General features: G+C 39.7%; 1 protein-coding gene across 2 annotated transcripts in view; it reads right to left on the bottom strand.

Annotated features, from left to right (window-relative positions):
• Nucleotides 1-23,920, bottom strand: part of ADD3 (adducin 3) — a gene marked incomplete at both ends in the record, with an annotated part of 37,824 nt that overhangs the window by 1,758 nt on the left and 12,146 nt on the right. For both annotated transcript variants that reach the window (XM_080695294.1, XM_080695295.1), the window contains 11 exons: nt 2,455-2,578; nt 7,243-7,329; nt 7,765-7,884; nt 9,781-10,038; nt 11,355-11,537; nt 13,002-13,100; nt 13,209-13,352; nt 13,798-13,947; nt 15,182-15,262; nt 16,197-16,348; nt 19,485-19,623. In XM_080695294.1, coding sequence (XP_080551420.1) covers nt 2,455-2,578; nt 7,243-7,329; nt 7,765-7,884; nt 9,781-10,038; nt 11,355-11,537; nt 13,002-13,100; nt 13,209-13,352; nt 13,798-13,947; nt 15,182-15,262; nt 16,197-16,348; nt 19,485-19,623 — 1,537 coding nt within the window. The remainder of the gene's footprint in view (nt 1-2,454; nt 2,579-7,242; nt 7,330-7,764; nt 7,885-9,780; nt 10,039-11,354; nt 11,538-13,001; nt 13,101-13,208; nt 13,353-13,797; nt 13,948-15,181; nt 15,263-16,196; nt 16,349-19,484; nt 19,624-23,920) is intronic.

Genomic DNA, 23,920 nt, shown 5'->3' with positions numbered 1-23,920 from the left:
TGTTCCTTGGATGATTCAGATGTCATCAGTTCTTCCTGCATATCTAACATGGGCAAAAGTTTCTACCAATTGGTTTCTGTTTTGCTTTGGGTCAAAATTTTCATTGTACGTTGCAATATGAGTTAAAGTAGATGCTGTTATCCTTGTTGGAGGTCACACACTTCTCATCCCCCACCCTCAGTCCCTCTTCCTCAATGTTAATTGTGCACAATTGAGCAGATATTTTTTCAAGTGGATCATGAACTGTCTGAAGCTTATTCAGAAACTAAGATGGACAACTGTGGCTAAAAAGAGTCTTTTATTCTAGAAATAAAGGGAGCTAATATTCAGTTAGCAAGGATATTTGTATTAACAATTTTTTTTTTTTGGTGGTACTGAGGATTGAACCCAGGTATATCTGATCTCTGAGCTACAACCACAGCCCTATTTTTTAATTTATTTTTTATTTTTTATGCAGGTCTGGGAATGGAACGCAGAAGCATCTGACCTCCGAGCTACACCCCCAGCCCTATTTTGTATTCTTTATTTTGAAAAAGGGTCTCACTGAATTGCAGAGGGCCTCACTAAGTAGCTGAGGCTGTCCGCAAACTGCGATCCTCCAGTTTCAGCCTCCCAAATGCTGGGATTACAAGTGTGAGCCACCACACCTGGCTTGTTTTTTTTATTTTGAAACAGAGTCTCACTAAGTTGCAGAGGGCCTCAATAAGTTGCTGAGACTGCGTAAGAACCTGTGATCCTCCAGTCTCAGCCTTCCAAGTACTGGGATTATAGGCATACACAACCACTCCTGACTTAATTAACAATTCTTAACTATAGCCAGGGGTGTGGTGGCACATGCCTGCAATCCCAGTATGTCGGAGGCTGAAACAAGAGGATTGTAGGTTTGTGTATTATACCACATTTGGCTTGAGGTAAGCCTCAGCAACTTAGTGAGACCTTCAACAATTTAACAAGACCTTATTTCAAAATAAAAAAATTTATAATCCCAGCACTTGGAAGGCTGAGACAGGAGGAGTACCAGTTTGAGACCAGCCTCAGCAACTTAGTGAGACTCTCAGTAACCTAGTGAGACTCTGTTTAAAAACAAGAAAATAAAAAGGGCTGGGAATGTAGCTTGGAGGTAGAATGCCCCTGAATCCTATCCCTAGTACCACACATACATGTGCACACAAAATCAGGACTGGGGCTGAGGGTATAGATTGGAGGTAAAATGCCTCAGGTTCAATCCCCAGTATAACCAACCAACCAACCAAACAACCAATTCTTAACTATAATTTAACAAACTATTTAGAATTTCAAAGTCAGAGAAACGCACTCACTTACTAGTGTGAGTGCTCATGTGCTTAAGGAAAGTCACATCAAACCTGTAGTAGTTTGTTTTAAATTTTGATTTAAAAACGACTGTATTGAGCTGGGCCTGGTGGCACACATCTATAGTCCCAGTACTTGGGAAGCCAAGACAGGAGAACTGCATGTTAGAGGCCAACCGCAACAACCTAGTGAGGCTCTCTGCAACTTGGTAAGACCCTGTTTTAAAACAAAATAAAAATAAAAATAGACTGGGGATGTGGCTTGGAGGTAGAATGTCCCTGGGTTCAATCCCAGTATCAAACAAAACAAATCAACCATATTGGTACTGTCAGAAACCCAAGAACAGATATTTTACAAAGCATTATAGTCACATATTTATAAATCTAAGATTTCAAACTAAAAGTTTTAAAAAGCCATGTACTATAAAACTTTCAAAATAATACAGCTATATCTGCCTTGGGTAGTAATTCTTTACTCAACTGGCAATTTCCCTTTGTAGATTTTATCACAATCATTTTTTTTTTTTTTTTGTGGTACTGGGGTTCCTGGAAGCCCTTCTATCTCCGGGCTACACTCCCAGACCTATTTTTACATTTTTATTTGGAAACAGGGTCTCCTAAGCCAACGCGCGCGGCTGGCGCGGCTGGCTTCGAACCTGCGCGATCCTCCTGTCTCTGCCTCCCAAGCGCGGGGATTACAAGCGTGCGCCACCACGCCCGGCTATCACAATCATTTTATAGATTTATTGCAATCATTCAGATTGCTTTTTGAGAAAGAGTAGCTTTCTCTACATGTTAAAATATTTGGTATTTCTTTGCAATTCAGCCCCACCTACACTCAGTAAAGGACGGGAATGTTTGGAATAGAACCAATGACTATAAAAGGGACATTAAAAAAAAAACTTTGCTTAACCCTTTTTTTTTTTGGCAATAGTGGGGATTGAACCCAGGCCTTGCATATGCTGGACAAGTACTCTACCCTTGAGTACATCCTGAGACCTTTTTAAAACACTTCAGCCTCCCCAAAGCTTGGATGACAGTTGTGCACTGCCACGCCAGCTTTGACAGCTGTTGATCATCTAACTCCAGGGGCTCTGCTGTTGTTAGACTTGCTCTCCTATGCTTGGTCTAAACATTAACTAACCTTCCAGGCCTTGTTGTTTCCGTTCAATTGTCTTCTTGTACTCTTCCAGTTCTCCTTCTGTGAGATGACTGAATGGGTTAGGAGGAGCTGGTGGGCCAAGATCGTCATCCTCAAATTGCATGGTCTTAGAAAGGAAAAAATAGATTCATTACCTAGAATTTTACTTCTATCACCTATTTATCGATCACCATCATCTATCGACATACACACACATACCATACACACACACACACACACACACACACACACACACACACACACACACACAAATAAATGCATACATGATGTGCATGGTGCATGACTCCTGACTTTACAACAATCATAAGAAATGACAAAGTAATGTTTTAAAATGCTTGTATCAGATTAGTGTTCTTGGACTGCTGATCTAATGGACTAAAATTGCTAGCAATGTTTCCTCAAGAAGCCTGTAAAGGTACATTTTAATAATCTGTGTGAGGGTGTGCGTGTGTGTGTGCACGCATGTGTGTGTTTTTCTGGGAATTGAATCCAGGGCCTATGCATGCTGGTAAGCAGTCTACCATTGGGGTTCATCCTCAGCTGAATTTTTTAAAAAATACAATGAGGACAAGTTCAAATACGTTCCATATAACTAAAAACATCTTGAAAATCTTTGTAAAAAAAAGTCTTAGAAAAGCTGAGTGTGGTGTTGCATGCTTGGAATCTCAGTACTTGGGAGACTGAGACAGGATTGCAGGTTCACAGCTCACCTCAGCTGCTTAGTGAGGTCCTCTGCAACTCTGTGAGACCTTGTTTCAAAATAAAGAATGTTTCAAAATAAAGAATAAAAAATAAGACTGGGGAGCTGAGTGTGGTAGTGCACGCTTGTAATCCCTGAGGTTTGTGGGTAGCCTCAGCTACATAGTGAGTAGTGAGGCCTTCTGCAATTTAGTGAGACCCTGCTTCAAAATAAAGAATAAAAAATAGGACTGGGGTAGGTTAGAGGTAGAATGCCCTGAGTTCCGAAAAAAAAAAAAAAAAAAAAAAAAAAAGGGCCGGGGTGCAGTTCAGAATGCCCCTGGGTTCAATTCCCAGAACTACACCTACACACACACACACACACACACACACACACACACACACACGTAAATAAAAAAAAAATAAGCCTTAAGAAAATAAAAATATACCAAAATAATTCAGGCCAGGTATGGTAGTATATGCTCATAATTTGGGAGGCTGAGACAGGAGAATCACAGGTTCAAGGACAGCCTAAGCAAACCGTGAGACTCATCAACATAGTAATATCCTGTTTTCAAACAAAAAAAAAAAAATAGACTTGGGGTGTAGCCCAGAGGCAGAATAAGCTTCTTGGTTCCACTCTGAGTATCACACACACACACAAATTACTATAAAAATTATATTTTCTTTCTCATTTTTTGCGGTACTGGGGATGGAACCAAGAGGCATTCTACCTCCGAGCTATACCCAGCCCTATTTTTTTATGTTTTATTTTGAAACAGGGTTTCACTGAGTTGTAAAGGGCCTCACTAAATAGCTGAGGTTGTCTGCGAACTGCAATCCTCCTATCTCAGCCTCCCAAATGCTGGGGTTACAAGTGTGCGCCACCACACCCAGCAAATTATAATTTCTTTAGGAAGGGAATTAATGAAATTTTCAGTCATACCTGGCAGAATGAACTCATGTGTTTATTTCTGACTCCTACCCAAACCTCATCTAAGGACAGTAATGGAGGAAGGCGAGCAGGTGAAGGGCGATGGTGGAGCTGAGGGGACTGGCCTCGGTCTCAGTGGGACGCATGCTCACTCTGGTAAGGCTCAGACTAGCAGCATCAGGCACCAAAAAGATGTGGTGAGGGAAGGCTGAAAATAGGGAAACTTGAAACGTCTCAGCGGGGACAGACGGATTTCTGGGTCCCCTTCCCTCCGCCACACAGTCGAGCACTGCACAAGACAGAGGGAGCATAAAACATAGCTAAAGGCTTCCAGAATGATGGCGGCAAACTGGAGGAAGACTGTGGCCCAGGTGAAAGAATTACAGATAGTAACATTTGTGGACTCCCCATGGAAACAACCTGGCCTGTGTCCAATCAACCTGGAGTAAAGCTTTGCAATGCCCAATCTGTGTATACGTGCCCAGCTTTTGGTATCTAAGTCTTCAGTATAAACAGATTAACAGACATTGATGAAAGTGTGTAATGTGGGTGTGAGACAGAGTTAACAAGGAGAAGGAACCTAATCTGCGACAAAGACGACAAAGACCTAATTGAGCAAAATGTAAAATTGATTCCCTGAGATTAGGAAAAATATTGTATCCATGAAACAAAGGCTGGGACATTATTTAATTATTTAAAAAGAAACATTCAGAGTAGGGCTGTGCTGGCCCACACTTGTAATCCCAGGATTTGGGAGGCTAAGACAGGAGCCTCCATACTGAATCAGGCCCTCTGTAACTTAGTGAGACCTTGTTTCAAAATAAAGTGTAGCTTGGAGGTAAAATGCCCCTGGGTTCCATCCCCATACCTAAAAAAAAAAAAAAGAAGAAAGAAAAAAAGAAACATTTAGCCAGATGTGGTGATGCATATCTGTAATCCTAGTATTTAGGAGGCTGAGATAGGAGGATGACAGTTTTGAGGACAGCCTCAGCAATGTAGTGACTCTCAGCAACCTAGAGAGATCCTGTTTCAAAATAAAAACTAAAACAAGGCTGTGTGGGTGTATCTTGGAGGTAGAATACCTCTGAGTTCAACCCAAAATACCACCTCCTCACACACACATTAAAAAAAAATACTAGGCGTGGTGGTGCATGCTGAATGCTGAATCCCAGCGTTCAGGAGGCTGAGACAGGAGGATCGGGATTTGTGGCCAGCCTCAGCTACTTAGTGAGGTCCTTTGCAACTCAGTGAGACCCTGTTTCAAAGTAAAAAATAAAAAACCAGGCCAGGGGCGTGGCTTGGAGGTAGAATGCCCCTGGGTTCCATCCTCAGTACTGGAAAAAAAAATTCAAGGAATAAGAACACTTTTTTTTAAAAAATCTAATACCAAAATAGAAAATCAAATATAAGAGTTAGAAAACAAAGTCAGAAAAACCTCCCAGGAAGTAGGATAAAAAGACAAAAAAGAGGAAAGTAGGAGACAGAAAAAGAAAGAAACTGGAGAGGGAAAAATAAGTGCTTAAAAATATTTCTAGAACCAAAGGATATGACTGCAGGGTAAGAGTGTTATAAATATTAAGAATAAAGACAAGTAAAGAGATCTATTACAAAACACAAAATCATAAAATTTTGGAACAGCAGGGATATAATAAGATCTAAAAGAAAAAAATTAAAGAGGATCTCATATAAAGGTTCAGGAATCACCATGCCCTCCTACTTCTCAACAATAAAAGACAGCAATGCTTTTCCTATTTTTGGGGGGGAGGGAGAAGGCGATTATTTCCAAACTAGAATTCCATACCCATCATATGCATGTTTTAAGGTAGAATAAAGGCATATTCAGATGGTTTCCTTCTGTGTATCCTTTTTCAGAAGAACACTATGAAAGGTGCTTTATGTAAAAGAGAGTCAAGACAGCAGAAGACACGCAGGAATGCCCAGGAAGAGCCCGTGCCGCTGCTCTGAACGACAGCAGTCCAGACCGGGACCAGAATTACTGGGGGCTGCGAGGGGGACGTTACCTATGGCCTCTGACGCTATGGAAAATAATATTAGGAAGGACTTTGTAATTCTTTTAAAAAGTTTGGGAAGTATGAAGGCAACATACCCCAAATACTAAGCCAATATAAAGGAGGCAATTATTAACTCAAGGAGTGGCTGGAAGTTGTATAAGAAAAAAAAAAATGCAGTCATAGATGTTTCCTGGCTTGAGAGTAAACATATGATATGAACACTGAAAGCTGATTCACAAAACAAAAACCAAAATGCCTTTGATCACCCTTGTTCTACCTCACTGGGAGAATGTGGAGGAAGCAAAAGGAAGCGCTGGGAGAACCGGGCGCCCCTCCAGTCCCATAAGAGGAGCTATGTTGGGTGCTGTGGATGGAACCCAGGCTTCCTATCACCGAGCTACATCCAGCCCTTTTTAAATGTCTGTTTTGAAACAGAGTCTCAACTAAGTTACCTCACACTGCTGGCCTTGAACCTGTCACCCTTCTGTCTCAGCCTCCCACATACTAGGATTACAGACCTGTGCCACTGTGCTAGCTGACGACCATCTTTAAAACAAACTTTTCCCCACATTTTCCTATCTCTGAAATTGGAAATCATTTATAATTTTATGGCTTTCTATAAATATATGTATTTTTTTGTACTGGAGATGGAACCCAGGGGAGTTCTATCTCCAAGCTATACTCTGCCCCCTCTTTTTTTTTTTTTTTTTTTTTTTATGAAACAAGGTCTTGCTAACTTGCTGAGGATGGCCTTGGTCTGTGATCCTCCTATCTCAGCCTCCCAAGTACTGAGATTACAGGCTTGGGCCACCATGCCCAGATTCCTGCAATGTAATTGGCAGTGTTTTTCTCTTTTACTGACACATAAAGTAATGATAATTGACATCTGATGAAATGTAAAAGATTAAACAAGAGAGAGGAGAACAAAGATGTTATTTAGAAACATGAGAGTAAATGCAACAAACAATTAAAAGAACAGAAAGCCTTTGCTTCTGGAAATTGGGAATTGAGGGTGGCATTTAAGTCTTGGGATTACTTGACTTTTTAACTTGTACTTATATTCTTTGGGGAAAAAATGTTCATATTTCGAAAGCAAAGATACCATGTGGCAGAACGCAAACAAGGATCGCACTGTGGTGGACTTACAGAAGGAGGCTTATCCACGACAATCCCGGCCAGCAGCTGAGACTGCGGTCCTGCTGTTTTCAAGTCATAGCGGTTTTGTTCCCGAATCTGAATGGAAGCACAGTCACGAGTCCTTAGGACACTGGTCAGGAGAACCTGGCCTCCGCTTTCCCTAAAAGCTTATTGACACGACTGAGCAGGAGCCTCTTCCAAGCCCATCTCCATAAAGACCTCCTCACCAGCCTCACTTGCTCTGATCTCCTCTAGCCTTCGTGGTTTCTCATTCCCTATTGTCCTATGCTGCTAACTGAATTTCCCTCTGATACCAGCGCTCTTTAAGGCAGAAATATCTTTGTATTTCTTCCTTGTGTAGCTTGTTCATCAATGATTAGAACAGGGATAGGGGTATTTTATATAAGCCAAAATTACTGAATTATTTTTTTCTGTATCCAAACTTCTAAGTTTGTTATCAGATTCAATCAGCAACATTTAAACATAAAACAGAATTAAAATGATTCCTGGCCACAGAGGTTCATGCCTTACCTTATTTCTCTTTTCTAGTACCTCATTTGGGTTTGTGTTTAAAGGAACAAACTGATTGGGATCTTCAATTTTGATAGGTGTTCCACTACTAACTTTGGAGGAGTCCTCTGCCTTCATCCACTAAAGAATAAAAAAAAATTCTAGAATGAATCATTGTGTTAAGGAAATATCAGTAGGTATTCAATAGCTGTTTCCAGTTTCAAGGAGAGCATAATCATTAATCTCTTAAAGAACTTCACTAAGTAATATATTAATGGTCAATTAATCTATACCTCACACTATTTAGAGAAAAACTCACAAAAGCATTCACTGCACTTGAAAAATAAATTTCATTACTATTCAAATAAACACTTAATTGCACTCCTAATTAAACTTTTTCCTCTTGATAACTGAAGATATGATGTGGAAACCATTTCAAACACACATGGTCTCATATTAACTCACACTCAGTTCTGTTGCCTGCCCTGAATTTCATTAGATGATAATGGCCAAGACGTCACTGAGAAAGATGCAAGGAATTTCTTAGGATACAGTTTTCCACTCTTTGCCTTTTATTTTTGGGTGACAGAAAGGCCGAACCCTTAGTCAGCATTCTAGAATGGGGATGATCTTGTGGAACACAATTTAACAGAACCAGAGGGTTAAGAAAGGACCTTATAGCTAAGCGTGGTGGCCACGCTTGTAATCCCAGCACTTGGGAGGCTGAGACAGGAGGATGGCGCAGGTTCTAAGCCAGCCTCAGCTACTTATTGAGGCTCTCAGCAACTTAATGAGACCCTGTTTCCAAATAAAATATAAAAAATAGGTCTGAGAGTTTAGCCTGAAGGTAGAAGGCCCCTGGGTTCCATTTCCAGTACCACACACACAAAAAAAAGGACCTTATATAATTCTCATTTGCTCCATACTATAGCCTTAGAGAAGGCTACTAGTTAACAAGATTTATGATGACTGACCATCAATCTGTCTATAAAAAGAGTACTGGGAAACTTAAGAGTTCAATTATATCCTTTTACTGAAGACAAGAAATTTTAGAGTATCAGTGTTTTTACCTCATCTATAAAACCTGTTATCCTATGTGATAGGATAAACAAATTTTGAATAGCTAGAAAATATTTGGTAGTAAATACTCCAACAGCAAATCAAATCTGAAGATAAAATAACCCATTTCTCTACATACATTATATTGCTTAATGGAATCTATATCAATAATTAATGCAACTCTGGCACAATTTGATATTGATAATTTTTTATAGTTCTAACTGACTGGTACAATCATCTACATAAGAATATCATGTAGTGGTAACACTAGGCTCCAGTCAGGTTGCTGGCATTCACTCACTGGCTTTATCTATACAGTGACTGGTTGGTCCTTTCTGCCTTGGTTTTCCCATCTAAAGAGTAGGGAGAAAAAGAGCATCTAATTATATTAAGAGAACTAAATGAGACTTTTCATGTATGACACTTAGAACAATATCTTTTTTTTTTTTTTTTTGCGGGTCTGGGGATGAAACCCAGGGGCATTTGACCACTGAGCTACATCCCCTGCCCTACTTTTAATTCTTCATTTTGAAACCAGGTCTCACTGAGTTGCAGATGTCCACACTAAGAAGCTGAGGCTGTCCGCGAACCCTGATCCTCCTGTCTCAGCCTCCCGAATACTGGGATTACAAGCGTGCGCAACCACGCCCAGCTCAGAACAATATCTTAAACAAAGTTAATACCTGATATATGACACTGATTTTATTTTTAGTATTATATATACACACACATATGTATGTATGTATGTATGTATGTATATATGTATGGAAGTATGTACTTATATTCCTTTTTTGTGGTACTGGGAATGATTGTCTTGTCTCAGGCTCTCAAGCACTGAGATTACAGGTGTGTACCAAATGCCTGGCTATTTTTAGTATTATATTTTACGCTCCCAATAATTTAGCTGTAGAATATTCAATTTATGAGTGAGTAGGCAAGTTATACAGTAAAAGAAAACTACAAAACATAGTGGCATACTGTGGTTTTGGTCCTGGGGCTGGTCTCCCCATTTCGAGACTCCTCAGGCACGTTCACCTTCATGTAGGTATTTGGTGAGTTCAACCACCTTGTTTTTTCACGCTGCTGTTTCTGTGCCATGTATTTTTGAGGAGAGAGTGGCACTGTATCATCTTCAAAGGAAAAAGCAGTCACAGTTGCTGGGATTTCCACATCACTCTTGTGCCTAGGCTTCTCCCGAATGAGAGGATGCCTATAAGCATAGCCTGTTCTATAACCCTATGGGAAAGAGAAACCACATTTGAAGCCATCAGACCTGTACCAACAGAGCATTTGCTTTATACAGACTGCTTATACAAACAATTCATAAAGACTCCTTTACTAAAAAACAAAGGGGAAAACATTATTCTAAGAGCCATGTAACAGGAGAGTCAAAATTAAGCAAGTTTCAAGATCTGGTCAAAACTGATTCCAGCTGGCATTTTAATTTCAACTCATATAACAGTTCCTGACAAAGATAATTTCTAAACTGCTGATCAGAAACATTTTTCTACCTATAAATGGTATTAGGAAACCAAATGTCAGTGCTCATTTGAGTCTGGGTCTAGAGGCAGTTTTCTTTCTGACCCTTCATGGAAGAGTAACATCTGAGATGACATTTTCCAAACCATGCATACGATAAGGGTCTAATAGCCAAAAAATATAAGGAACTGAAAAAACTAATTAATAAAAGAAATAACTCAATTTAAAAATGGCCAAAAGACCCTATAAACATTTCTTAAAATGTGATACTCAAATGGTCAACAGGTTATGAAAAAACACTTAATATCACTAATTATACAAAAATCCCACAAATTAAAACTACATCTGCTAGATTGTCAATTATCAAGAAGACAGAGATAGGTTGGAAAGATGAGGGGGAAAGGGAGCCCTTGAGCACTGCTGGTGGTAATATAAATCAGTATGGCCATTAGGGAGGCCGCAATGAATGTCCAAAATGGAACTAGTCTGTGATCAGTCAATCCCACCTCTGGACAGCTAGCTAAGGCAACCGAAATTACTATGGTGAAGACACTGCACTCGCACACTCACTGCAGCATTACGTCACAACAGCTAAAAGAGGGAGTCAACTCAAGTATCCATCAGTAAAGAAAATGTGGTACAAATACTCAATGGAACACTATATAGCCTTAAGAAGGAAATTTTGTCATTTGCAACAGTTTGGATGAACTTGGAAGATATTTTGTTAAGTGAAATAAGCCAGGCATTGAAAGACAAATACTGTATTACCTCACTTACATGTGGGATCTCAAAAAGTTGAACTCATTAAAGCAGACCAGAATGGTGGTTGCCAGGGAAGTAGGGGTGAGGGGAGAAGTTAAGCAAAGGATACAAAATTTCAGTTAGATAGGGGGATTAAATTCAAAATATGTATGATTCTTAAAAATGTGGCTACGTCACACCAAAATGCCTTCCTAGGGTCAAACTCTGGTCTGGAAAAATAATGAGCATGTCCTAAAACCAAAGGGAGATGGAATATCTGCTTCTGAAAGTGAAGACAGAAAATTCAAGTTTAGGCTCAATTTTTCACCTACCAAATTGTCCAGAGTCCTCATCAGCCCTTCAAACTCGACCTCGCCAACCTTCCATTTCTGATGGGAACCCATATTTACGCCTCCTCCTCCAGATGCCGCTACAGTGTGAGTGAAAGCTTTATACTTCTGAAGATCCAGTACAAGTAGATTGTCCACTCCACCTGCCCCTGCTAATGCGCGTACCTGGAATCAACAGTTAAACATACAGATGCGAAAAACTGTCAAGACTCTAACGAACACTTCACTTTCCACGAGGCACAGCTCCAACTTGGCATATCCATGCAGCTGCCCAGGCTACCAACAACAAAGGCAAGGCAATGCTGTTGTGCACGAAGCAGCTACCGTATCTTTTCCATTGACCAAAAAACATTCCTTCCAGGGACTCTGATCCTCCTGCTGGAAAAGACATTTGCAGCCACACCTTTTAATAGTATTTCAAGCAACTCAGTTCTCTTGCCAAATATTAAACTTTTTCCCTCCTATTTTCCCATAGCTATTAAGTTAATACTTTTGCTAAAAGGTATAATTTTAAAGGCATATAGAGACACTATAATTTGAATTTAAAGGTATTTATGCAGAAGTTATCAGTTCATTGCCGGGCGTGGTGGCGCACGCTTGTAATCCCCGCGCTTGGGAGGCAGAGACAGGAGGATCGCGCAGGTTCGAAGCCAGCCGTGCTGGCTTAGGAGACCCTGTTTCCAAAAATAAAATAGGTCTGGGAGTGTAGTCCGGAGATAGACGGGCTTCCAGGAATCCCAGTACCACCAAAAAAAAAAAAAAAAAAAAAAAGAAGTTATCAGTTCATTGTCTTAATTTAATCAAGCTTCTCGTAGCCCCCTTTGGGAAGAGAGACCATTAAAACAAAAAAAGTTGGTTATTAAAATACATTAAGGTTAGTAGAAAAAATGTTTTCCTCTTTTTTGTGGCTCTTCCAATAGTTAAGATTGACACTATTTGCTTCAGGTGAATCTGCTTGATTTTAAGAGGGAAATTGGAACATTTACATACACTCAGTTCTCTACAGAAAAAATTGAAGTGATAAATTGCACAATATGTGACTATAATTAAGAATGGTATATTGTATTCTGACAAGGGGTTAATATTCAAAATATAGGAGGGACTATTCCCTGGTTAAAAAATGTTCTATTAACTTTACTAACTAATCTCTATTTATTAACTATTCTCTAGTTAATAAACATCCAGCCTATTATAATAAAGAGGCTACGGAATTGCATAAGTTCATAAAACTCCTGGCCCTAGTTTTAGTCTCTATGAAAGTGTCCATGACATATTTGGTTCTTGATGATTTGTGGTTGCCTTTATTTCTCAATTAGCAGCATCACTTGAAGATAAAACAGAGAAAGTAGGATTGTGGGGAAAATGATGTTTATAAAACTGTGTGTGTGTGTGTGTGTGTGTGTGTGTGTGTGTGTGTGTGTGTGTAAGAGAGTGAATTTTGATTTGCTTTTATTCTACTTCCAATTCATTAAGTAACTGAGTTGACAATACTTTTTACTTAAGTAGAGTAGAACTCCATTTAAAAGACAAAAAGAAAAGACATCAATCAATACCACTTTGTAAATAAGTGAACACAAGTCCAACCAAATTTGAAAATAACAGTAATAAAAAGAGGGGATAATCTCCTACCTGAATCTCACAGGCTATCTGCACATTAAAAATATAATGAAAAGCCTCTTCCACTGTTTCTCCAAGTGCTACCACTCCATGATTCCTGAGTACCAGCACCTAAAATAGAATCCCACAGCAATCACTGTAAATAACTAGCATAGTTCACACTGTTTTAATCAACAGCAGCCACAACAAAAATAGCTCCTTACAGACTCTACTACATACCTTACAACTGGGCCCCAGAACTTTCTGCAGTTGAATTCTCTCCTCCTGTTCATCAAGTAACCCTTGGTAGTCATAATAGGCGACATCTCCTAGGATAAGGGACTCTTGAGAGATGGGAAGGACTCCACACTTCATAGAGGACACCTAGAGATTGAGCCCATACCAAGACAACATTTTAGCTATTACATATATCTCCATAGGAACTCAATTCTTAGGCAGCCCAGGAAATGCCAGACGATTCCTCTTGCTCACCATTGCAGCCTACCTCTCACTTTAGTTCTTCACTTCTTTCCCCCTCCCCACCAAAAAGGACTTAAGGTATACAACTCAATTTAAATGCTGTGTCAAATATTATGAAATAAGTTTTGCTCCAAAAAATTCAACGACCCAGTTATTAAACTGATTGTTTTTAAAATCCAAATCTCCTCTTCAGTTGCTCCCTAGAATGGGAGAAGAAGGTTAATATTTCAAGTACAATTTTGAGTGGCAGGATCTGAAGGAATGTAGACAGTATGGCCTCAGGTTGGGAGAGTCATGAAAACAATACATTTTCCAGAGCCCTTGTTGGTTTGGCCTTTCACTAACTTACAGCTGCCGCAGCAGGGGTATGAATGTGTATCACACATTTAACATCAGGACGTGTTGAGTAGATTGCAGCATGGGGACTGAATCCTGTATGGTCAATTTTCAAATTTGTACTTCCCTGGTCAACAACTTCTCCTATTATATTGACTTTCACCTGGAAAAATCAGAAAGACATATTTGCTCAGTACACACATATCAAAGTTTATCTGTTCCACAAGCTAACCGTGGAGTGGCAAGCTTTCGAGTAAAAGGCCAGACAGTAAATATTTTAGACTTTCTGGGCCTCTGTTGCAACTATTCAACTCTGCCACTATGGTACAAAAGCAGCCAGAAACAATTTGTAAAAGAATGGTTATAGCTTTATTTCCATAAAACTTTATAAAATTGGTAGTCTTCAACAAAACTTAGTACTTAGCAAGAAGCACTTTTTTGTGTGTGGTACTGGGGATGGAACCCAGGGGCCTTCTACCTCCAGGCTACACACTCAGACTTATTTTATTCTTTATTTTGAAACAGGGTCTCAATAAGTTGTGAAGGGCCTCACTAAGTAAGCTGAGGCTGGCCACGAACCCTGATCCTCCTGTCTCAGCCTTCCAGGTATTGGGAATACAAGTGCAATGCCTGGCAAGAAGCAAAGTTTCAAAGAAATTGAATAAAGATAGGCTTGGTGGCATGTGTTTGTCATCTCAGTACTTAGGAGGCCGAGACAGAAGGATCAGGGTTTGTGACCAGGCTCAGCAGCTTATTGATGCCCCTTACTACTTAGTAAGACCTTGTTTCAAAATAAGGAATAAGGAAAAAAAATAAAAAGGGCTGAAGTGTGTAGCTTGGGGACAGAATGCCCCTGAGTTCAATCCCCAGTATTGCTGGAAAAAAAAAAAAAAAAAAGAAATTGAGTAACTTAACCTCTTCACCAGAAGTTTGGACAAGTTCAGCATTTACTAAATTGGCTGGAAACCTTCCATCTGCTAACACTGTAGCACACAGAACCAGGGTAGCTCAAGCTGCGAGGAGATCATGGGAAATACTAGGTCACATCCTATGTTTTCACCAATTCAACTGTTTAAATCTAGCTACCAAAATTCATATAGACACTATGCTTGTGTGTGTTTTTTTTAAAAACATTACAGCGTGTGAAGGGTGGAAAAAGATTCCCTTTAAAACATGCTTAGGTTAAAGGATGATTCAAACTCATTAGTTTCTTCAACCATCCTAATGTTCTTGAACCCTTAAAAAAATCAACATAGTTTTTCAAACTCTTCACTGTTCACTAGTAGATGTTCTTTTCATCCATACTGTTCTCTTGTTCCACCCTGTGCTAAAAGCTAAAAACTGTCAGGAAAGTCTACAAGGGTACAGAAAAAGTATCATAGGAATGAAAATTATACCAAATTGGAGGCTGTGGCTTCAGAAAAAGATAGGCCTCTGGGAATTATTATGATGTGGTCTTGCTCCTTACTTATTCTTACCTGAAAGAAAGAAAAATCAGTAAGGGCTTATTCTGAGCATTCATATTTTGTGGTATGAATGTGACTAGAAATATAGCTTCAATAAATATTTATAAGGGACCTGGGGGGGATTTCCCAGGTCTACAACACGAAACGTTCCTTAAAAGTTTCCCTCAACTTTCAAGTACTTGCTAAAAACTTCTGACATTATTTTTCCATTTACTGGGATTAAGTGTAATTTTGGAGTTCTAAGGTTGCTTAGGGTCAGCTACATTTATGAAAAACAAATGCCAATATTACTCTACCCAGTGCTGTAATCATTATGACCTTAATTTGTGATACAGAAATTAAAAAAACAGGCAGGAATGAGAACAAAATCTCTACCTAGGATGGAATTGTGGTGATGGAAGTGGGCAACTAATTATTGGCCAGGGGTAAAAGGAGAAAGACTGTTGGTAGTTTGTACCATATAGCTATACCACTTCCATGACACAGTATTTTAAGATTTTTTTTTTCATTCCAAATAATGTCTTGCTTCCAAGTGTGGCAAAGTGAAAACATGTTCATAGGGAACAGGAAAACTCTATTTAAAAAATAAAAACTAGGGGGAAAACTTCCTTGACCCCCTGTTTTTCTTCCCCTAATGCTTTTTTAAAGCCACTAATGGTCAGATAGAATTAGTATGAAGAGGAATAATCTGCCATATGATTTCTATCTGGAAAGGTTTTGCAGCTGGTCTGCATCAAAGGCACATCAACACAGAGTGTAAGGGAAGGCAGCTGGGAACTGCGGCCTCTTTCTTGAAAATAAGGTTTAAATTAGCTTCAGGTTATGAGTTGCATGCTGGGTTCAGAGAATAAAGTCTGAAAACTGGATTTGTGAGTAGAGATGGGAAGAGCACAGCTGCTTTCTGGTTGGAATTTTACAAGAAAGTGTCAAAAGCAAAAGAACTTACTGAAATATATGCATTTGCCAGGTGGGCCCATCCCAACAAATCTGCAAGTCTGTACAGACTGGCAAGTTTACAACGAGTAAGTTTCTCTCCCTTCACATATGAGGATGTATCTGCACCAGGAAGGTCGTTGATAGGTGTGACCATGCCAAGACCTAAAAGAGGAGAAATTGTGGAGAGACTTAAGTCACGTGATCCCTTCCCTGTAAATTAGACGCCAAGAAGTAGCCTGCGAGTATCCTACCTAGCCTTGTAAGGAATGATCTGAAATTTATACAGGCAATCAATATTTCTTAGCTTATTCTCTTTCAGAGAAGTATACTGAGTAAAAAATATCCATGAGGTATCTTCTGTGACTGCCTGGTAAGAGCTGCTTTACCTAGTACTTGATAAGGAGTGACTGTATCAAAGGCTCACATCACTGAGAACAATGATTACAGGATCCCAAACGTGAAAGTGTTACGAAATATTGAGGTCATTACTAATTTTATGATAAAAAGACCCCCATAGAAGAAGACTTTTCTAATATATCTTTTGACTTTTATTCACACAAAAGAAAACATTTAAGATAGAAAAGAATTTCTGGCTTCTGCTTCTTGAAGGTCCCTAATGAGCTAGTTGTCAAGTCCACCTCTTACCAAGTTCAGAGTTCTGCTTCTGCACAGTCCTCATTCTCCTTTACCTCTTACGCTCACGCCCTCACCCCGCCCTCCTGGAATCCTCACCCAGGCCCGTGGGATACTACTTTGGATCTCTGGCTGCCTTTCCACCTACTTCTTTTCCCCTTCAGCAAGTTCAAGTTCTCTTCTTTTCCTCCCTCCTACTCTGGCTCTTCTCAAAGTCCAGGCCTCCACTCTATTCCTTTCTTATTTTAGTTTTCTCCATGAAAATATGACATATTCTCAAGCCTCCCCACTGCTCTTTCTATGTAAATGACATCCTGACTTCTTTTCTGACCAGGTCCTCCTCATTCTTTAGCTATTGTTTCTTTTTATGTATGTGTGTGGCTGGGGATTGAGCCCAGGGGCATTCTACACGCCCAGACCTACTTTTTATTTTTGAGATGGGGTCTCACTAAGTTGATGAAAGTCTCACTACTTGCTGAGGCTGTCCTCTAACCTGCAATCCTCATGTCTCAGTCTCCCAAGTACTGGGATTACAAGTACTGGGCTCTCCAACTTATTTGTAACTGCTCAAACACAGTAACATAAAAGTTCAAGAAGTGTAAAGTAACTTTACCTTCTCTCTCTACCCTTTTTATTACCTTCCCTCTTCCTTCACCCCCTTTTTTTTTTTTTTTTTTTTTTTTTTTGGTGGTACTGGAGTTCCTGGAAGCCCTTCTACCTCTGGGCTACACTCTCAGACCTATTTTTATATTTTTATTTGGAAACAGGGTTTCTTAAACCAGCACAGCTGGCTTAGAACCTGCGCGATTCTTCTGTCTCCGCCTCCCAAGCGCGGGGATTACAAGCATGCGCCACCACGCCTGGCCTCTTCACCCTTCTAATACTGATAACATTGTAATTCCTGCAGGCTCAATCCTTAGTAATCTTTACCCCCAATCTTTCCTGGGCCAACACAGGTAACTTGTCATCCTGTTCCATCACACTTTTCTTATGAAGAAGAAATTTTCCACACTTGAGTTCAGGCCTTAACTTGCATATGGACTCCTGCAGTAAGCCCTCTCATTCTTGTCCCTGCCTGTAGCCCTTCTCTGTAAATCCACTCTGCACAGAGCATCAGACTGTTTCTCAAGTACTGCTTTTAACCTGAGAACAGGAGACCGGTGAGAGTGTTTAAAAAAGATGTCCCAAATATGAGATCTTCTAATTTTGAAATGTTGCAAACTAATTCAAATAAATAGTTTTAATTATATGTTAGCCATACAAAATAGCATAATTTCTCACAAAACTTTAGAGTCAGCCCCTATCCTATCTCCGACCCCCCACTGCTTCCAATTTAATTTCCATTTTCACACCACCACGTAACTATTCTAAGCAACCAGTTTCTCTTTCCGACCTCTGACACCAGGTATGTCTTTCTGGTGCCCTCCTTTGTACATTCCAGCCAACTAGCCCAAAGCCCTGCAGCTCTGCACTCCATGGAATCTAGGACGCTCATGGGGTAGCTTCTCTTATTATTTGTTTTCCCTGACTATCTTCCTCTTAGAACTTTTGAGTTTTCTCTTTGGGCTCCTCTTCCTTTGCCTTCTGTATGGTTGTTCGATGCCCACGGTGTTCAGTAATATTTTTTGTCCATTTGCCAAGTCTCTCTCCAAAGCTCTGAGGCTGAGATTCCAACCGCTGGTTCTTTCTGACTTCTTTCTTTCCCTTTCCTGGTACTCATTTAAGTTATCACCTGTTGATTTTTCTTCACAAGGTTTTTCACTTTCCATGCTGGCAGCCCTTGGTGAAGAACCCTGTCAGAACCAGCTCCTCTCACTAGGCTTCTACACCAGAACCCGATGGTCTGACAATGGTCTACCTGGAGTTCTGCAATCCATCCTCATTTGCATGTCACCACTTTCACATCTCATTTCTTGCTGTTCCCTCTACTTGAAAACTACTTGACTTCTTTGAAATTCTACTTACAAATCTCTAACAACAATAAAAAAAGAGAAAAAAAGAAAAAAAGAAAAGGAAAATGTCCCTCATCCTTGGAGCCTGACCCAGAGCAGTCCCAGCTAGTTGTCCCTGGCACAATGCACTTGCCCTTGCACTGCAGTGTTTCCTTATCGATCTCAGTCAGATGCACAGCACTGGACCTTCAGATCCTATGATTCTTCATATCCTGAAGGTGTTGAAGTTCACCAAATTGGTGTTCTCACGAAGAGCTGCTGAATGAATAAAATGTTCAAACCCTTCTTTCATACCTTTCTATTCTATACTTTAAAGCCTGTTTGGTTCACGCTTCTTTTCTCCCATAAACTTTTCTCAAGTCTACTCCAGCCAGTGATCATTTCCAACTCTGAGACCATAGCACAATGACTTATGAAAAGTCTTTAGGCAATTTCTTATGAACTGTTTTGCAAGTTTTCCTCTGTAGTTATCTTACAGCATTAATTACAATATATTTATCTGGGGGCAGGGACAATTTCTTCTACTACTTTGTAACCCTCACACAGTCTAGTAAATTCCTGACTGATGATAAAGAAACTCTAACATTATGTTATGCTACGTGCTGGATGTTATAAACGGAAGGACTGAACCTAAGCAGAAATGCTGCTAGAGAAGTAGAGTGTCCCCAAGTAGATACAATTAGAATTTTTAAAACTCTTCAAAACTGACATACTGAGGGGAGGTGAAGAAAAGCCTGAGAAAGAACTGGTCATGATGTAATCTGCAATCTGTTGCAATGCCAGTAATCCAGATGGGTTGTGGCCTTTCTTCATCTGTTCTTGAATAAGGCATTCCAGGTCTTCCCGAAAGGCCTGCAACACACAAAAATGACCACTGAGCACACAATCTCCTGGCATCAGAATCACCTGAACTTGCTCTGATAATAACCAGTCATCGTTTCCCTCTATCTCTCTTTTGAATAACATCACCTACACTATTCACAGACACAAAATAATAAAAACACTTGAAAGAAGTGTTTTTATTCTTAATCTCCAAAAAAATTCTTAATCTCCAAGAAAATGAGGTATAATATCTACACTGGACAGGTGCAGATAAAACTACTGTTATTAACATGCAACTCATTCCTTGCTCAGCAGCCTCATCATCTAAGTAGAACAGTCCCTTTTTGAATGTGGTATCACTCTGAACATGAGGTGGTTCCCAGAAAAAAGTTTTAGTAAGATATACTAAATCATGGTTGTCATGTTATGATTTCCATAGCAATTCCTTAACTCCATACTCTCTGAATGCAAATTTGTAAGAAGAGTTACAACACTACCCTATAGGAATTATACTTTTTTCTCCAATTTGAGCTTCCATATTTTCCTATTGAATCGTTTTTTTGGTGTATGTGTGTGTGTAACAGTATTTACATATATAAATAAAAATCCTGAACATTCAGAGTATACCTCTATTCTAGTTACTCAAGTTGCTAATATGATTCATCATCCAAAACTTCTCCCAAGCCTTCACATTTGTTTAAATTGGTTTTATCTTTCCATCATACCCAACCAACATTTATTTTGTTAAATTTGTCATTTATCCTCTTGCTCACGTCTATTTCATTCATTTTCAACATGAAGGCTCTTGAAACATAAATCACTCAAACCTCACTCTTCCATCTGAGATTAGCTCATATCTATTTCATTCATTTTTAAATGCAAAGGCTCTTGCAATAAATCACTTAAACCTTGCTATTCTATTTGAGATTAGTTACATCTATGGCAGGATGCCCGGTCAGAATTTAAATTCATCCTTCCCCCTTTCAGGGCCAAATTTTATTTTGGAATCACTACTTCTGAGACATCTTTAGGGAAAGTATTGGGAGTGCAGGTGTGCACTTAGAAGAGTGAATCTTTTTTGAGTCAATGATAGAAGTAATTTTTAAAAGGGTGGGAATAAGATTTCTTAGGGTCCTTGTTTAGATGTAGCCATGGTTAGAGGATGGTTCATAACCTAGAGGTCCAGGGGATGAACGAACAGATGGTTGGTCAGTTTGTCTGTCTCTCTATCCATCCATGCTGAAGATTCAATTGAGGGGCATTCTACCTGTCACCTACACTGCCAGTCCCTTTTAGTTTGGAAAAAGAATCTCAGTAAGCTCCTAAGACTGGCCTGGAAATGGTGATCCTTCTGTGTCAGCTTCCCAAGTACTAGGATTATAGGTGTGTACCACCTTGCCTAGTTCCTTTAAAAATAATGTCAGCCGGGTGTGGTGGCACACACTTGTAATCCCCGCACTTGGGAGGCGGAGACAGGAGAATCGCGCTGGTTTGAAGCCAGCCTTGCTGGCTTAAGAGACCAAATAAAAATATAAAATAGGTCTAGGAGTGTAGCCCGGAGGTAGAAGGGTTTCCAGGAACCCCAGTACTATCACCATCACCCCCCCAAAAAAATAATAATAAAAAATAATAATATCATAGTAGCCCATCATGGGAAGGAAAATGTTCTAAGGATAGAAGCTGATAGATGTTAGGACCAGGTCTGACTCAATGCTTATGCTGATGTTAGAATAATAGTTGAGAGGTACCTGTGATATGAATTGAATGAGCTGGGTACTAACATCTGCAATATTAGTACAGAACTCAACTACAGGCACCATGGGATCATCCAAATGGAGCGTTAGCATAAGAAGGCCTTCCCTGGTGTGCCATTGTGGCCTGCACAGGCATCTGGATCAACAGTAAACCTGTAGCCTCCTGTTGGACAGTGTAAAACTAGTTCTCAGCATCATCACCACGTGGCAGGGGAGTGCAGTGGTAATGGTGGGTGTGCTCAACAGACTTTAGTGTATCTTTCTCATATACACACAGACACATGTACACACAACACACACCACATCTTGGATATGGAAGCCACTAATGCACCCCTTTGGACTATATAAGCTACTAAATGTATTGAGACGATTCTGTGGGAAGAAGAAAATCCAAAAATCCAAAAGGGAGATGCTATTTTTTCTGCTAAAAAGGCAAATGGGAGCCAGGTGGTAGTGCATATGAGGCTGAGATAGGAGGATCACAGGTTTGAGGACAGTATCAGCAATATAGCAATACCTAGAGAGAACCTGTTTCAAATAAACAAAAAAACCACACACACACACACACACACACACACACACACACACACGCACACACACACACAAAATAGGGCTGGGAATGAAGATCAGAGGTAGAATACTCTTGGGTTCAATTCCTAGTACCACACAAAACAAAACAAACAAAAGGCAGATGGGTGTCTGAGTGATTAATTTAAAATAATAATTGTGATCATAATTGAAGTCTGAGTTTGTGGAGCAGTCAACACTCATTAAATATAGATTTTCTTTTACAAATTTAAGACTTGTTAAATGTAGATCATTAGTTAAATTATAAAAAAATGGAAAATACCTAAATGCATATCTAGTTCATTCTGAGCAAAAAGAGTAAAACTAAAGGCATCACAATATCCACCTTCAAATTATACTACAGAGCCATAGTAACACAAAATAGCTTGGTACAGACATAGACACATAGACAGTGGGACAGAATAGAAAGCAAAGAGACACATATTTATAGTTATCTGATTCTCAACAAAGGCATCAAAACTTACTAGATATCCATATGTAAAAGACTGAAACTAAGCCAGGGTAGTGGTGCACACCTGTAGTCCCAGTGCTTGAGAGGCTAAAATAGGAGGATCTGAGGTTCGAGACCAGTCTTAGCAGCTAAGTGGGACCCTCAGCAACTTAGAACCTGTTTCAAACTTTAAAATAATATAGGACTGAGGATCCAGCCCAGAGGTAGAACACCACTGAGTTCAATCACCAGTACCCCAAATTGAAATTATCACCAAAATATATCCCTGTCACCCTGCACAAAAGTAAAAATGAATCAAAGACCCAAGAATAAGACTGTTCAATTTCAAATGTTAGAGGAGAACACAGGGGAACCGAACACACAGGCATAGGCAGCTACTTCCTCAACAGGACTCCAACAGCTTATGAAATAATACTGAGAATTACTAAGTGGGATGGTATCAAACTAAAAAGCTTCTGCTCAGCAAAGGAAGCAACAGGGCGAAGACGGAACCTACAGAATGGGAAAAAATCTTTGACAGCTACTCTTTTCACAGAGGTTTAATATCTAGAATATAAAAAGAACTAAAAAAACCTCAATACCAAAAAACACCAACAAACCAACAATCCATTCAGTAAACGGGCAAATGAACTAAACAGACACTTCAAAAGAAGTACAATGGCCAAAAATTATATGAAAAATTCTAAAAATTTCTAGTCATCAGGGAAATGCAAATGCAAACTACACTGATATTCACCTCACTCAAATTAGAATGGCAATCATTACACAAGAAACAATGAATTCTGACAGGGGAAAAGGAACTCTAGTACACTGATAGTGGGAATATACATTGGTACAACCACTATGGAGTTCAGTATGGAGGCTCTCAAAAGACGAGGAAAATCACTCTTAGTATTTATCCAAAAGAACTAAGGTCAGCGTACTATGGAGATACAAGCACACACATTTTTATAGCAGCACAATTCATAATAGCCTGGTCAAACCATAGAACCAGCCTAGGTGTCTATCAACAAACAAATGGACCAAAAAATAAAAGGAAATGGAGCTTTACTCAGCTATAAAAAAAATGGAGCTTTATTCAGCCATAAAAAACCAAAATAAAGTCATTTTCAGGAAAGTAGATGGAACTGTAGAGCAAAATAAGCCAGACTCAGAAAGTCAAGGGTTGTATGTTTTCTCTTCTATATGAAAGCTAGAGAGGGGGGGAGGGAGGGAGGAAGGGATGTGCGAGGGGAGGGTGCCTCACAGACACTGACGGGAGATCCGTGCAATAGAGGATGACGTTTTTGGGGAGGGAGGGAAAAGTACAAAGAGGCATTGGGATTTAAAGTGATCTAATGATGGTTTATGCATGTACAAATATACCCCAAGGGACCTAACATTCTGTACAGTTATGTACTGATAAAAAATAAAAATTGAAGCTGGGCATGGTGATGCACACTTGTAATCTCAGTACTTGGGAGGCTGAGACTGGAGGATCACAGGTTCGTGGCCAGTCTCAGCTACTTGGTGATGTCCTCTGCAACTTAGACCC

The sequence above is a fragment of the Muscardinus avellanarius genome (genome assembly GCF_963383645.1).
Source record: "Muscardinus avellanarius genome assembly, chromosome: 4".
Classification (NCBI taxonomy): domain Eukaryota; kingdom Metazoa; phylum Chordata; class Mammalia; order Rodentia; family Gliridae; genus Muscardinus; species Muscardinus avellanarius.
Note: the sequence above shows the minus strand (reverse complement) of the source record. Positions and strands in the feature narration are given on the sequence as shown.